A 13,556-nucleotide genomic window follows, 5' to 3' on the forward strand; every position below is an offset into this window, starting at 1 on the left:
ACTCACTCACACACACACACACACACACACACACACACACACACACACTCACACAACCACAGATCCTCTTTGACTTTGTTTGGGAAACTGTCCAACACTCCCCACCTGTACTTTTCACTGCTTCTCAATCTTACAGAACAAAAACAGTGTCTTGGCTTCTGAGCCGAATCTCAGTTTGATCTGGCACACTGAGCTCCTGTGGCTCCATCATTCTTCATTTAGATGAATACAGTTTTCATTCAGACTGGGGAGCTGTAGTTTACAATGAGTGTGTTTGATTAGTTATGCGTGTGTGTCTCGTTCCTCTAGCCTGTAATGGTCTGTGCTGGACTGCGTTTATTGCTCATCATTAGAGTGTGATTACTTTCAGACTGCCGTGCTGCTCTGCTCTAATTGTTGCCATTTAAATTAATTGTTGAAGGGAGGGATTGTGGTGATTGTTGCCTCCTCTTTTTTTTCTCTCCTCTGGTCTGACCTCAACTGTGGTGGTCTGGTCTTGTCTGGTCTGTTCAGTTCTCATCTCCTTTTTAAGACTGCATATAACATTGAAATGTTTGGGGTCAGTAAGGAAATTAACAATTGTATTAAGTAACAATGCATTAAATTAATCAAGAATGACATTTTATTAAAGACTTCTATTCTATTGAAGTTTCTATTTATTCTGAAAAACAGTTTCCACAGAAATATTAGGTAGCTGTTTTCAACATTGATAATAGTAAAAATAAATTTAGCTTGAGAACCAATAAGCATATTAGAATGATTTCTGAAGGATCATGTGACACTGAAGAGTGGATAAATGGTTGATGAAAATTCAGATTTGCCATCACAGGAATAAATTAAATTTTCTAATATACTAAAATAGAAAACATGCATTTTAAATTGTGCTAAGATTTCACAATATTACTGTTTTTACTGTATTTTTATCAATTAAATGCAGCCTTGATGATCTTAAAAGGTTTCTTTCAAAAATATAAAAAGAAATCTTATCGACCTCAAATGTTTGAATGCACTCAACACATATGTGACCCTGGACCACAAATCCAGTCATAAGTAGCAGGGGTATATTTGTAGCAATAGCCAACAATGCATTGTATGGGTCAAAATGATCGATTTTTCTTTTATGCCAAAAATCATTAGGATATTAAGTAAAGATCATGTTCCATGAATATATTTTGTAGATTTCCTACCGTAAATATATCAAAACTTAATATTTGATTCGTAATATGCATTGCTAAGAACTTCATTTGGACAACTTTAAAGGCAAATATTGTCCTATCCTAACAAACCATACATCAATGGAAAGTTTATTTATTCAGCTTTCAGATGATGTTTAAATCTCAATTTCAAAAAATTTACCCTTATGACTGGTTTTGTGGTCCAGGGTCACATATATGCACTCAAGGACACACACACGTTTACAAATGACTGTGCTAACCGTCCCTCGTCTTAGTGCATGTTCATGGTTAATGTGTGCATCTCTCTGTTTCTCCACATGCTGCAGAAGCTTGTGTGTACGCGCACTGCATATGTGTGTGTCGATAAAATTTAAATTCTGTGGCTGTAGGAAACAGGTGCAGCCAGAAGGCCTGATATTACACATCTGGACTCCCCTGTGATGTCACTGTCAGCAGGACGCTCCACTGGTGTCAATTAGTAAGAGAGGCAGGAGAGGGGGAGATCTCCTTCCCTCCTCCTTTGTCTCTCAATCGCTCTCTCTCTCTTTTTCAGACACACTCACACACATGTACCTACAGACACTTACAGTCTGTCTCTCTCTTAATCTGCCTCTCGAAATGATATGCTCCGTCTCTATCACACTCGCACTCCCTCATTCACATCTCTCGTTCTCATTTTTACCCTCTTGCTCGTTATTGATATACGTGTTACACAAAGGTTTAATTCATGCCCTGAATGTCTGTTACTGTAATGAAGTTCTTAATAAAGGTTCAGGAGGTGTGCTTTCATCAGTTTCACCAACCACAAAACGGTCAGTCAAGGCATACAGCATATCCAAGCTGTTTAATTTTAATGATGAAATTTTGGTTTCATCATTTTCAATTTTTGGCTGATAACCCATAACCACTTAAATTATGTAGAAATAAATAACAAAGAAAACTTAAAAACTAAAATCTAGCATTTTAAATGATGCAATGACAATGGATATTGAACAAAATTGAAATACATTTAAAAATTAAATTTAATAGTGCTATTAAATTATTTGTGTTTGTAAAGATTAATTTTAAGTGTTAGAAGATGGCAATGGTAATCTAAAGGGAAATTAGCATACAATTAAATATCCAATATTGACTGTTACCAATAAAAATTTTTCTGATATCAGATGATGATTGATTTGGTACCAATATATCGTGCATTAATTCGTCCATCTGTCTATTGTGTCAGGACAGACAGGGTCATGACAGTGTGTGTGTGTGTGTGTGTGTTTTGTAGGCTATGGGACAATGGCTCCGTGGAATGCTAAGGATGAGCATTATGGACTGCTGTTTACTTTGGCCCCAGACCGTTAAACTTTTAACTGCATCCAATTAAACTGTGTGCAAGGACAGGGTGTCTCAAACAAATACTTGCGCAAACACAGGAACACACACTCAAAAAGACACCGTTATACTCTACCCTTACACAGACTTCCATTTCAATGACAGACAGAAACACACACACACACACACACACACCACAGATGGCTATAATAGCTCTGTGTTGTGGGCGGCTTAAGCGCATGACCCTTGTGTGCCTGGCCATTGACCTCTGCTGCTCTGTGGTTGGGTTTCAGCCATGTGCTTAGTTTACATATAAATACACCCCAGTGTAGCCTTCACTATCTCAGGACACAGTGCAGTGACCTTGAAGATGCAGAGTCACACTGAGCGGCCATTTACCACCCTAGTCTGAATCAGTGGGATGTGCATGCATAGCTGTTAAAAGAGCATCTTGTATTACTGTTTCATTGTGTATGTCTCTGTCTTTTATGTATATATTGATACATATATACAACTGCTTCGGAAATAATGTCTCTCTAGTATCTTTGGGTATACAATAGTGTGTGTGATGTTTGCTTTAACAAGAGCAACTAAAATGTATTTTAAAGGCTGTAATTGTAAACAGAAGTTCTATAAGCTTTTGTTTAGTTGAACTACTCATAAATGTCGAGTAAAGAACTGAACTTGTTTGTGCATGGGTTTCTGGGAAAGGTTGTACCGTGCTGTAGGGCTTCATGAACCTGCGTCCAGCCACAGCAAAAGGCCAAAACTGTCACTCTCTTTTGTTACATTTGTTTATCCTGACAATGTTCTCTCCCCTCTTTCTTTTCTCTCTCTCAGCTCCAGGGTATCCCCGCTTTTCAGGGAGTCTAGCCCCCACCTTCCTGCCCATGAGCCCCCTGGATCACCATGGCAACAGCAGCGTACTCTATGGACAGCACTGCTTCTATGACTCTCAGAAAGGTGAGCGAGGTTCCATTTCTTCTGTCAATCAACAGTAAACAGACTATGAAAAAGTATTTGTCTAAATTTTTTCTTTCCTAAGATTTCTATCTACGAAGCCTCCCGTCGCAGCCCCACCTTCTCTCCACAAATCACAGCCTCCCACCACTATCTAGGACCGCCCCTGCCCACCCGCTGGACTCCTGCAGTCGTGAGAGGGAGCCTGGGAGCACAGCTTCCCAAAAGAGCTCCAAAGAGACGGGTGTAGCGGAGCGAAGAGTAGCACCCGGAGGAAAAGAAAAAGAAAAGAGTAAACAAGAGTCCAAGCAGGATCGGCAACATCATGGTCCTCCTACCCTTCACCACCAGCACCAGCACCATCCTCAAGGCCTAGAAGAGGACTTCCGGCACAAAGACAACCGTAAGCACCTTAGTTCCTGCCTGCTTAGCACCAAGACCCAGAAGGGCTCTGATCCAGGGGCCACCACCAGGGGCTCCCTGCCCAGTTGTGTGGGGCCGGGGGCCTGTGGTCTGGGGACTGGCCGGCAGACCAGCGGAGACGGTCACTGTTGCAAGGAGGGGGTCAGTGGAGAGATGCGAATTAGCGAGCCATCCTCAGACTGTCTTCGCCACAGTGCCATGCTGGGCCATGCCCACCCAGTGTCCTACTCCATAACCCCTCCCCTGGGCCTAGGCTCTGCCTTGGGAGGATCCTGGCTGCACCCGAGTCATCCACACCATCACCATCCTCATCTTCCCCACCCTGATCTCTTCTGCCCACCACCCCCTGCTCCACTAACCATGCCCATTGCTCAGGAAAAGAGCCTTGGCAGGGTCTCTGAGGTGACGGGGCCTACCTTTGTGCCCTCTGTGGGGCCACAGGGAGACAAAACCAGTGGACCGTTCCAGCTGGGGAACTCTCACTGTCGAGGTGTGGGAGGTGGGATGGTCGCGGTTGGGGGCAGCACGGGAAAAGAAACGAAAACACCTGAGAGGAGTAGCAGTGGAAGTCGAGCAGCTACCCTACTGCCTCCTCCGAGTAGCTGCCAAAGAAAATCTTCCCAGCAGCAACAGCAGCAAGCATATGGCAAAACAGACAAGAGCCCAGACTGGCCCCCGGGCCCCCATTCACGCACAAACGAGGTTCAGCACAGTCAGAATCAGCATCCCCACTCGGCTCGTTCTTGTAGCTTAGACGGCAGTGAGGAATCTGATGCCTTCCGTCCCTCTCTGCCACAGGGGACAAAGGGTGGGCACCAAGCTAAGAGTAGCATTTATGCCAGCACTCCACCTTTCCGGGACTGTTCCCACTCAGGTCCGTCGAACAGGGCGTCGTCTGAAGGTAAAGGTGCAACAGATGTTGAGTGTACTCTTCAGAGGAACAGTCAGAGAGTTGCACGGATACGTCATCAGCAGCACAGTAACAGGGCTAGCACTGGTGGACAGGGTCCAGAGTTGGAGCCTGGCAATGGCACACAAGACAAGAGGAAGATGGACATGGAATCTACATCACAGGGATACAGCGGGCATCAAACCGGCACTCATCCCTCCTGGGAGGTGCGAGGACACCCGGCTCAACCGGATGAAGAACTGCACAAGGCTTACAACTCTCTGGGTGCTGCTTCCCAGACTTCACATGGGGACCAAGGGCCTCTTCCCCCTCTAACTGCCACACTGGGCCCCCAGGGACCTGAAAGCAATGCCATGAGGAGTCTGATGAAGTATAGCAGCCAGCAACCACTGCTGTTCTCTCAGAAGAGCCCGTTTGGTGGCCTGGGCTGCCTCAAGCAGGGGGCAGTTACTGGGGAAAGGAGCGAGAGGAACGAGAGAAACGACAAAAGTGGAAGTGGTTCGAGCTGTGCTCTGCAGGAGGCAAAGCAGACCCTGCCCCCCAGGAGAGCCTCGTCATCTGGGGAGAATGAGCACTCTGAGCGGGCAGGCAAGGAATCAGGGGAAGCTCAGGGGGAGGGAGAGGTGCGACAGCCCCCTGTAGGGATAGCGGTGGCCGTTGCCAGGCAGAGAGAGCCCCCGTGCCGCCTGCCAGACGGGCATCCCACCCACAGCCACCATAGCAGAGTGATGCCCAGCATGAAGGGTAAGCGACTCTCAACGGGAGGTCTGGTGTTTGTGTGTGTGTGTGTACAAGTGTGTGTTCTAACAAGCTATATATAAATTTTCAATTTACTGAATATACTTGATGAACTTTTGGAAACTTCATAGAAAAACATGTTTGTGATTAAGAGAATGGTCAGAAACAAGACATTTTTGGTTGTTAATCCAAATTATTTGTCATACCTTGACGAGGCATAACCTTGCCAGATTGGGTATTTTAGGTGTTACTGTGACTGCCAAATTGCTCTTATACTCTTATAGCCACCTGTTTAAAGCGCTGAGTTGCTATCGCCCAGTTGCAACACCTTATCTGTGTCTGATATCTGAAAATGCTACTTTTTCAGGTAGTATACAGAGATAGAATGATAGCAAGGCATGTCTGAATCTAATAAATGTATCTTTCTGTACCTTTGATATCCCGCTATCCTATATGTGTGATTTAGCATTTGATTGAGAAGAATATGCACTAGTGAAATTAACAAATAAATGAGTTTGATCATCGGTGGGTTTCTAGATTATGGTGCTAAACTGTTCTGTGTTAGGTGTTGGATGCCCATTGTACCCGCTGGAGCGGGAGGTGGATGAAGATGCGAAAAGAGTCTGCGAGGAACAGCTTGGACTGCCTCCATACGACAGAGAGCGAGAACTTCTCCTCAGGTACGACTATTAGTCAAATTGATGTTTCCAATTGAATTTCTGTATCAGTTGTATGTAAACAAAGACCAACCTGAAGAGTTAGCATGCTGCACTGTAGTTGTAATGCCTTGGAGAGTAACATTGTGCCATTTTGATGGCTTCCCCTCAGGGAAAACAAAGACAGAGTTGACTTTGCCAGGATCCACCCCTCCAGTAGTTGCCATGGAGATTTGACCTCACACCTGATTGTGCCAGGCGGTAGCCAATTAGGCACTGAGCCATCTGCTCACGCCCACCCCGCCCATCATCACTGGATGCCTCGGACAGGAAGTCCCTCCCTCTGGATGGGACACTCTTATGGTAAGCAAATGCCATCTGTTTTTGCCATTTTGATGATATTAGATTACAATATACTTCACGGCCTTGTTGAATTTCTGCATGTGTTGGTTAATTAGTTTTACCCTACTAAATAATCAATGAATTGCCCATTAGTATTGAAACATAAGCTGAAATCTTTTATCATTAAGCGGCTTTCCATGTCTCTGTTTAGGTCTCAGTCATGCAGCATTGCACCAGAACTTGACCCCCGGCTTCTCCGCAACCATGCCCAGCCCTTTGCAACCAGTCTTGCCCCTGCCTCAGGACCCCTCCGCTGCCCTGGTGGTATTGCCTACCGAGCCAGCAGCCCACCCTGCCACCCATCACCTTGGTACATTGCCCAAAATTACTGGTGTTTTATTCGGTTGTTGTAGCAACATTGTTAATAGGTTAGGGCAGTGTTTCCCAACCTTTCTTTAGTCGCGGCACACTTTGCAAATGTTAACAAATTTGTGGCACCCTACAAAATTAATTTTGTCACAATATTTGAATTTCTAACTTTGATATGATACTTTGAAAAGTATTGATATTCGGTACAGCAGGGAAGAACTGCAGAATATACTGTCATATATTTTTAATATTATAAAAAAAAATTGTCCATCGATGGTGGCAATCAGTAGGCTAATTTCTAATGAAAAGACCAATTTATATGACAGATTTTAATGTAGGCTTTTATTCATATGTAAACATTGTGAGATAGCTAGTTATAATGGTAATTAAACAAAGTTTTGCTCACTCAGTGTATTTTTGATTTTACAGTTGGGTAATTTTGTTGCAGTAGCACGAGATAGCTTGATTTAAAACTTAGAATTTAATAACAAATGGCAAGGAGGCTAAACAGTTAATAATAAAATAAGAACAAATAAAGAAATTACTAATGATAGCACAAATAAAAAATAACAACAGGCCTTCGAATTAAATAAATTGCTTTTTAGTTTTTCAGGTAGGTCTAACACACAATAGGGACTATTAAGAGATTTTTTCTTACCAATTATCCAAATAATGTTTAATCCTAGAAAGCTATTATCATCAGAGGACACATGAGCATAACGGTTAGCAGATCAATGAATGAGAGGGCAACGTTACCAGAGTTGCCCATTTACCACACCATGTTACAACACAGTAGGGCTATTGCAGACAGAAACAATACTGTACTACAGAGATGTTTCCTGTCAGCTTGATTTCTGAGTGGACTTTGCTGGTCCGATGAGCATGAACGGTATACGAGTGGAGCACTCACATGGGCCGCGAGCGACTGAGCGGAGCACACACACGCATAGAAGCGGGATAATACACAGAGTGTCACACCACGTGAAAGTGAAACTTTGAATTGAATAAAAAATGACAAGTAAGCAGTCAGTAATAAAATAAGAACAAATAAAGACATTACTAATGATAGCACAAATAAAAAAAAATCACGATAGGCCTACAAATGAAATAAATTGCTTTTTAGTTTTTCAGGTAGGTCTAACACACAGTAGGGCTAGTAAGAGATTTTTTTTTTTTTACCAATTATCCAAATAATGTTTAATCCTAGAAAGCTCTTATTATCAGAGGACACGTGAGCATAACGGTTAGCAGATCAATGAATGAGAGGGCAGTGTTACCAGAGTTGCCGCGGCACCCCGGTTGGGAAACACTGGGTTAGGGTATGGAGGAGAATGGTGGTTATTCAGCTCCACATATTCAAAGACATTCACGCCATCCAAATTATGAAATTAATTTTCATGATTTTTTTTTCACTCTGAAATATTTTTTTAATTGTTTGATGTAGTCGAACACAAAAGATGATTTTTGAAGAATCTTCACGAAGACCGCCCCCCCCCGCATAAAACAATCAAGTAATAACTAGAAATAAATAGAGATTTAATGTTTGGGGGAACTTTTACTTTTACAGCCAGACAGTTACAGCAATTTAATCCATGGTCATTCTGTCCACTTGTTCTGTTCTGGAATTCGACACTGAATTCCCTTCCCCTTGAGTGTAATGTCCCTTCCCCCTCTGTATGGTTCCATCTCATCCCCTTCTGCCCCTGTATCATTCTGTAATCATTATTGTGAAACGCTTCACTAAGCCAAGCAGGCATTTACAGCACATTGTAGTATGGACTTAATGGGAACAGTTTCACAAGCGGCCCTAATGCACACTCTGAATGCACAAAGTGGAATTATTCGAACCGTTTAAACAAATTATCATTTCAAGTAGATAGCTTGCGTATTTGACTTTGAGTGTGTGTGTGGGGGGAGGGGGGCGTATGCATAGATAAGCGTGTGCAAGCGAGAGAAATGGAGATCTAAAGTCACTGTGTGGGTGTACGTTTCAGGGTCTGTTGGTTTAGATTAAATTTGTATGAATGCGTTAGTGCTCGCACAGAAGGCAGAATTGGCCTAGGTGGGTTTTTAGGAGTTTGTCTCCTTTGCGACAATGTGTGGAACCTGAGGAGGTGAGGGGCACAGGGAACAATAACAATTTAGGGATCAAACTGTTTTGTTTTCTTTTGTTCGTTTTGCACAGGTGCATAGCATTTTTCTTACTTTCCATTTGCTCTACGGTAAGGATGGACAATATATTGCCACAATATCTGTTATTGGCCGATATTATGGATTTACTGGTATTGGTCTATATCATATTTAATAGGCCATGCTCATTTCTTTTATTTTTTACATCTAGATTACCTTTGCAGTCATCTAATGTTCACTTAAAATTTATATTTAAAAGCACTAATAATTCAATAACACTGTTAAATGTAATCTTTAACAAATCTCAGAATTAATATATTTTTTCATATTGTATACTATAGTGCTTAAATACCTAAATTCATTTGTTACAGTTAAAACAATTGATTTTAGGGGTTTTATTTAATTGATTTAGACAAAATTGTATATAATTTTATTTATTGGTTAACAGACATAATATGAAAATAATTATTTGCTTATCAGTTTCAAACAGAATTTTATTAACAATGCATCCCTACTCTACCTGAAAAGTGGTATTTGCCTGTTAGTTAACATTATTTAATAGTCTGAGTGGCCTAGATGATGTCAACAAAAAATAAAAGTCATTTTAGTAGTTACAGTAGTTCAATTTTTCAGAAAGATTATATAGGCAAATGTATTTTATTTTGGAATAAGTTATTATGCTCTTTAAAACCAAAGGAATATTTACCATCAGCTCATGCCAGCAGGTCGTGTCATTCTCTGATGCACTGTTCCATCTGAGCGAGTTTGGATGTGGTATTCTTAGCATCTCTTTAATGGTTTTAAACTGTATTGCACTGTGTCTTGTCATGCCATGCTGTGCTCGGTTGTGCCATCGTGTCTGCACAGTTCTGGCATTGTGCTTTGATTTGTTGTGCATCTCTGAATGACTTTCCACCCTATTATACTGTGCCTTGCTGTGCGGTGCATCATCGTATGGCTTTTTGCAGTATTGTGCTGTGCTCTGCTGTCCTGTGCTGTGCGCCTCTGTTCGGCATTCCTCCTCCCTACACTGGCTGTGAAATTTAATTAGCTCTCTGCTCCTTAGCGTCACACTCCCCTTTCCGCAACAAAGAAGGGAAGTGCATCCATTGGATCCCTCCCTAGGGAAACATAACCCTGTCCCAGTAATCTTTCCCAAACAAAGGTCCTTGCCATACATCAGGGAAGGAGGGGTGGAGAATATGCAGCATGCAAAACCGAATGACTGAAAGAAAAACATATTGTGTTGAAATTTCTGTGGGCTGAGGCTCAAGGCTGAGACTAAGTGCTTTGCACAGCTGCGCTTCATCCCTCTACACTCTCTCTCCCTCTCTCTCCCCCTTCCTCCATCCTTCCTATCTGATCAGTTCGTTTCAGAAATGACAGACTCCTTTCAAATATCCTGCTCGCTTAGCGATTAAACGGCACAAAAGTGCATCTGTGAGATGCCTAGTCACACATAGGCAGACATTTCAGTTTATCTAATTAAAGGGATAGTTCACATAAAAGTGAAAGTTCTGGCATCATTTTATCATGCTCACGTCATTCCAAAAAACAGATGACATTTTCAAGAACTGTTTTTGTCCGTATAATGAAAGTCAATGTTTTTTTTTTCATTGTATTTCTTTCATTTTTTCATTGTGTTCCACAAAAGAAAGTCATATTGGTTTGGAATAACATGAGGGTGAGTAAATGATGGCAGATTTTAAATTTTTTGGCTGAACTATCCCATTAACTTGCTGCTAAGTGTCTCCAATGAAATGCAAAACAATTTTTTAAAGATTTGATGTCACTAACATGCCAAAACCAGTGATTTATTTCATCCTCAAAACAAAAAAAACGCTCCTTGTACATTTTAAACAACTCTGTTTCCAGTTAAAGGTGACATATCATGAAAATCTGACTTTTTCAGGTTTGAAGTGCTATAATCAGGTCCCCGGTGCATCTACCAACCAAAGAAACGTGAAAAAGATTAACCCAGTAACTTTGCTTTGGTAAGCCTTTTTCTGCAAGCGTCTGAAAAAACGAGTGTGTCTGATTTCGCTCCCCTAGTGACGTTGCAAAGGGATCTCATTATAATATTACCGCCCCTTAATCTGTAAGTTTCCACCCACGGCGCCATCATTTTGATTTCGCAAGTGACAACGGTGTACCAGTTCTAATGCCATGGCAAAAGTTTGAGCAAAACATGCCAACTGTTCTGCCTTTGGCTGCACTGACGAGCACAGAAGACTATTTAGACCCGCCCTGAGCCGCTGAAGACGCAGTGGATTATGTTTGTTTTTGAAGAGAATGCGCCCCCGATCTACATAAATGTGTCTATGTTCGCGCTAATCATTCGTGATCCAGCTTCACCTAAAGAAGAAGTGAGTGTAAGGTTTTTTTTAATGAATCTTTGCAAATCGCCTTTCCTAATAATGTGCTAATTAGCAAGTTTCACGATGAATGCGGCTAAAGTAAACAGTCCCTCAGAGAGCAGCTTGGATGAGAGGGGCGGGGTCAGCATAGCTCATTAACATTTAAAGGAAAATGCTACAAAACTGCGTGCTCTGAAAAGAGCTGTTTTTGACAGGGTAAAAAAAGGTGTTTTTCACACTACCATCTGTTTTTGACAGGGTAAAAAATGTACCAAATTTTTTACACTACCATTGAGAAATTTTAACCAAACTATGTTACAGACTTTTCATTAAGACCCTAAAGAATCATATCAACTTGTGTAAAATGGGCATCCTATGACCCCTTTAAGTTAGAGCTTGCCATTTTTGCATGCAATATGCATCAGACGGCCAGTGGGCGCTGCCTTGTGAGGCCGAAACAATGGGTGACCTTAACGCTTCCTTGTCTGTCTCCCCTCCCTCAAGAGTTTGTCTCTGGGTATAACATCTGTGCTCCTTTTTAAAGCCAACACCCATCACCTAACCCTTATTAAAGGCATAATAACTCAAGCCCAGCTCTTGTGAATGAGTGAGCCATTTGGGAGTAGACCCTTCTTGCCCGCTCTCAGCAGGCTGTCAGGAAGGTCTTGTCAGAGGAGCCACATTCATGTGACAGTTTGAGACAGCAGCGCTGAATCGTCTTGACTGGCACTGCGGTGTGTACGAGCCAGAGATCAGGCAAGTGTGGCTGGTGAGCTCACTGGTGACTGTCGTTTTGCGTTAATCCGCTGAGGTATGACCAGGCTAACGGTGAGTGCGAGGGACAGACAATGTAAAAAGGAGGCATTTGCATTGCATTCTCTCTCTGCCTACGGGTTGAGTGCACTACATGATGAGGAAAGAGATGTGGAAATGTGAGGGGGGTTTTTTGCCCTGGGGACGAAGGATGACTTTCGGAAAGAAAAAAGCGAGTGGAAGAAAAGAGGGACGGAAAAGGAGTGGAATCTTATAGCCGTAAATCAATAGGCCTTCAGAGCGATAAGTGAGACTTGCCTTGAGGCAAAAGAAAAACCTTTGTTCATTCTTTTCTCATTCCTTTCTCTTTCTCTCTCTCGCTCTCTGTAGATGTAATGGAGCAGCAGGGACTGTGGCCCCCTGTTTACGGAGCCCGAGGGCCCGCCTCACACATGCAGCATCCCGCTGTCTATTCCCGCTCCCAGTTTCTACGGCAACAGGAACTCTATGCGCTGCAGCAACATCAGCACCAGCAGCACCGCGCGGCACAGGCGATGGAGCTGGCGCACAGACACAGTCACTCGCAGGTAACACATGAAGAAAAAGGCACACGTACATTCGGTTAGCCACGTTTCCTCATACCCCTCAAGGTGATTTCCCAACAGCTATTTCTCTACACAAGCCCGACGTCTTTCAGCAGGCCTACCCAGGGTGCCCGAGGTTGTGAAAGGCCTGTTATTCCTGCTCTCAGAAATTCATAGCAGTTATAGCCAAAGAATGGCCAGCTTTCATTTTCAAAGCACATTTTAATGTTGGAAGTTTTGAAAGAGTGGGATTCTTCTCAGGAACAGGGCAGGATTCAGGCTTTTATCTGACTGTTTTTGTACAAAGTAGAAGAGCAGAATGCAAGTGTACGGTGGATCATTAACACCCATTGTCCTGGTGCATGTTCTTACGCAAGAAACCTGAGATGACTGAATCATAACTAGCTCCATCCTTTTTCCACTATAAATGCATTTCGGTTGTGAGGAAACTGGGAATAATGTTGATATGCATAATATTTGACTTCCCACTGTTACTGTAGTGCGCTGTGTTATACAGTCTCTGAAGCCCGTTTGTATTTCTTGTGTTTTTCCAGAGGAAACCTGAGGATCCCCCCATCGATTTGGTTGAGGGATCGTCTGAGCTCCGCATGTCCAAGCACACTAAGCCTTTCTCCGTTGGCCCCTCCGCTAAACCGCCCCCCTCCTCCTCATCCCCAGGGGGCTGCGCTTCTCGTCTTTCGCCCTGCTGTCGCTCGCCCGCCCCACGGTCCCACCTCAAGAGTACGCCCTGCACGCCTTGCCCTGAACCCAGCCCGGCCGTGGCTGCCCCTCGCTCCCCAGCACTCAGCCCCCACGCCCCCCCCCACCACCTGCCAAAA

The 13,556-nt window shown here is 43.2% G+C and overlaps 1 protein-coding gene across 1 annotated transcript in view; it reads left to right on the forward strand.

The window, feature by feature from the left end:
• The window catches only part of bahcc1b (BAH domain and coiled-coil containing 1b), a 105,436-nt gene that overhangs the window by 58,748 nt on the left and 33,132 nt on the right, over positions 1-13,556 (forward strand). The window contains exons 4-10 of the mRNA XM_016572279.1: positions 3,336-3,458; positions 3,541-5,532; positions 6,092-6,206; positions 6,355-6,545; positions 6,736-6,894; positions 12,524-12,720; positions 13,272-13,519. Coding sequence (XP_016427765.1) covers positions 3,336-3,458; positions 3,541-5,532; positions 6,092-6,206; positions 6,355-6,545; positions 6,736-6,894; positions 12,524-12,720; positions 13,272-13,519 — 3,025 coding nt within the window. The remainder of the gene's footprint in view (positions 1-3,335; positions 3,459-3,540; positions 5,533-6,091; positions 6,207-6,354; positions 6,546-6,735; positions 6,895-12,523; positions 12,721-13,271; positions 13,520-13,556) is intronic.

Source organism: Sinocyclocheilus rhinocerous, unplaced genomic scaffold (assembly GCF_001515625.1).
Source record: "Sinocyclocheilus rhinocerous isolate Xijiao unplaced genomic scaffold, SAMN03320098_v1.1 scaffold140, whole genome shotgun sequence".
Lineage (NCBI taxonomy): Eukaryota > Metazoa > Chordata > Actinopteri > Cypriniformes > Cyprinidae > Sinocyclocheilus > Sinocyclocheilus rhinocerous.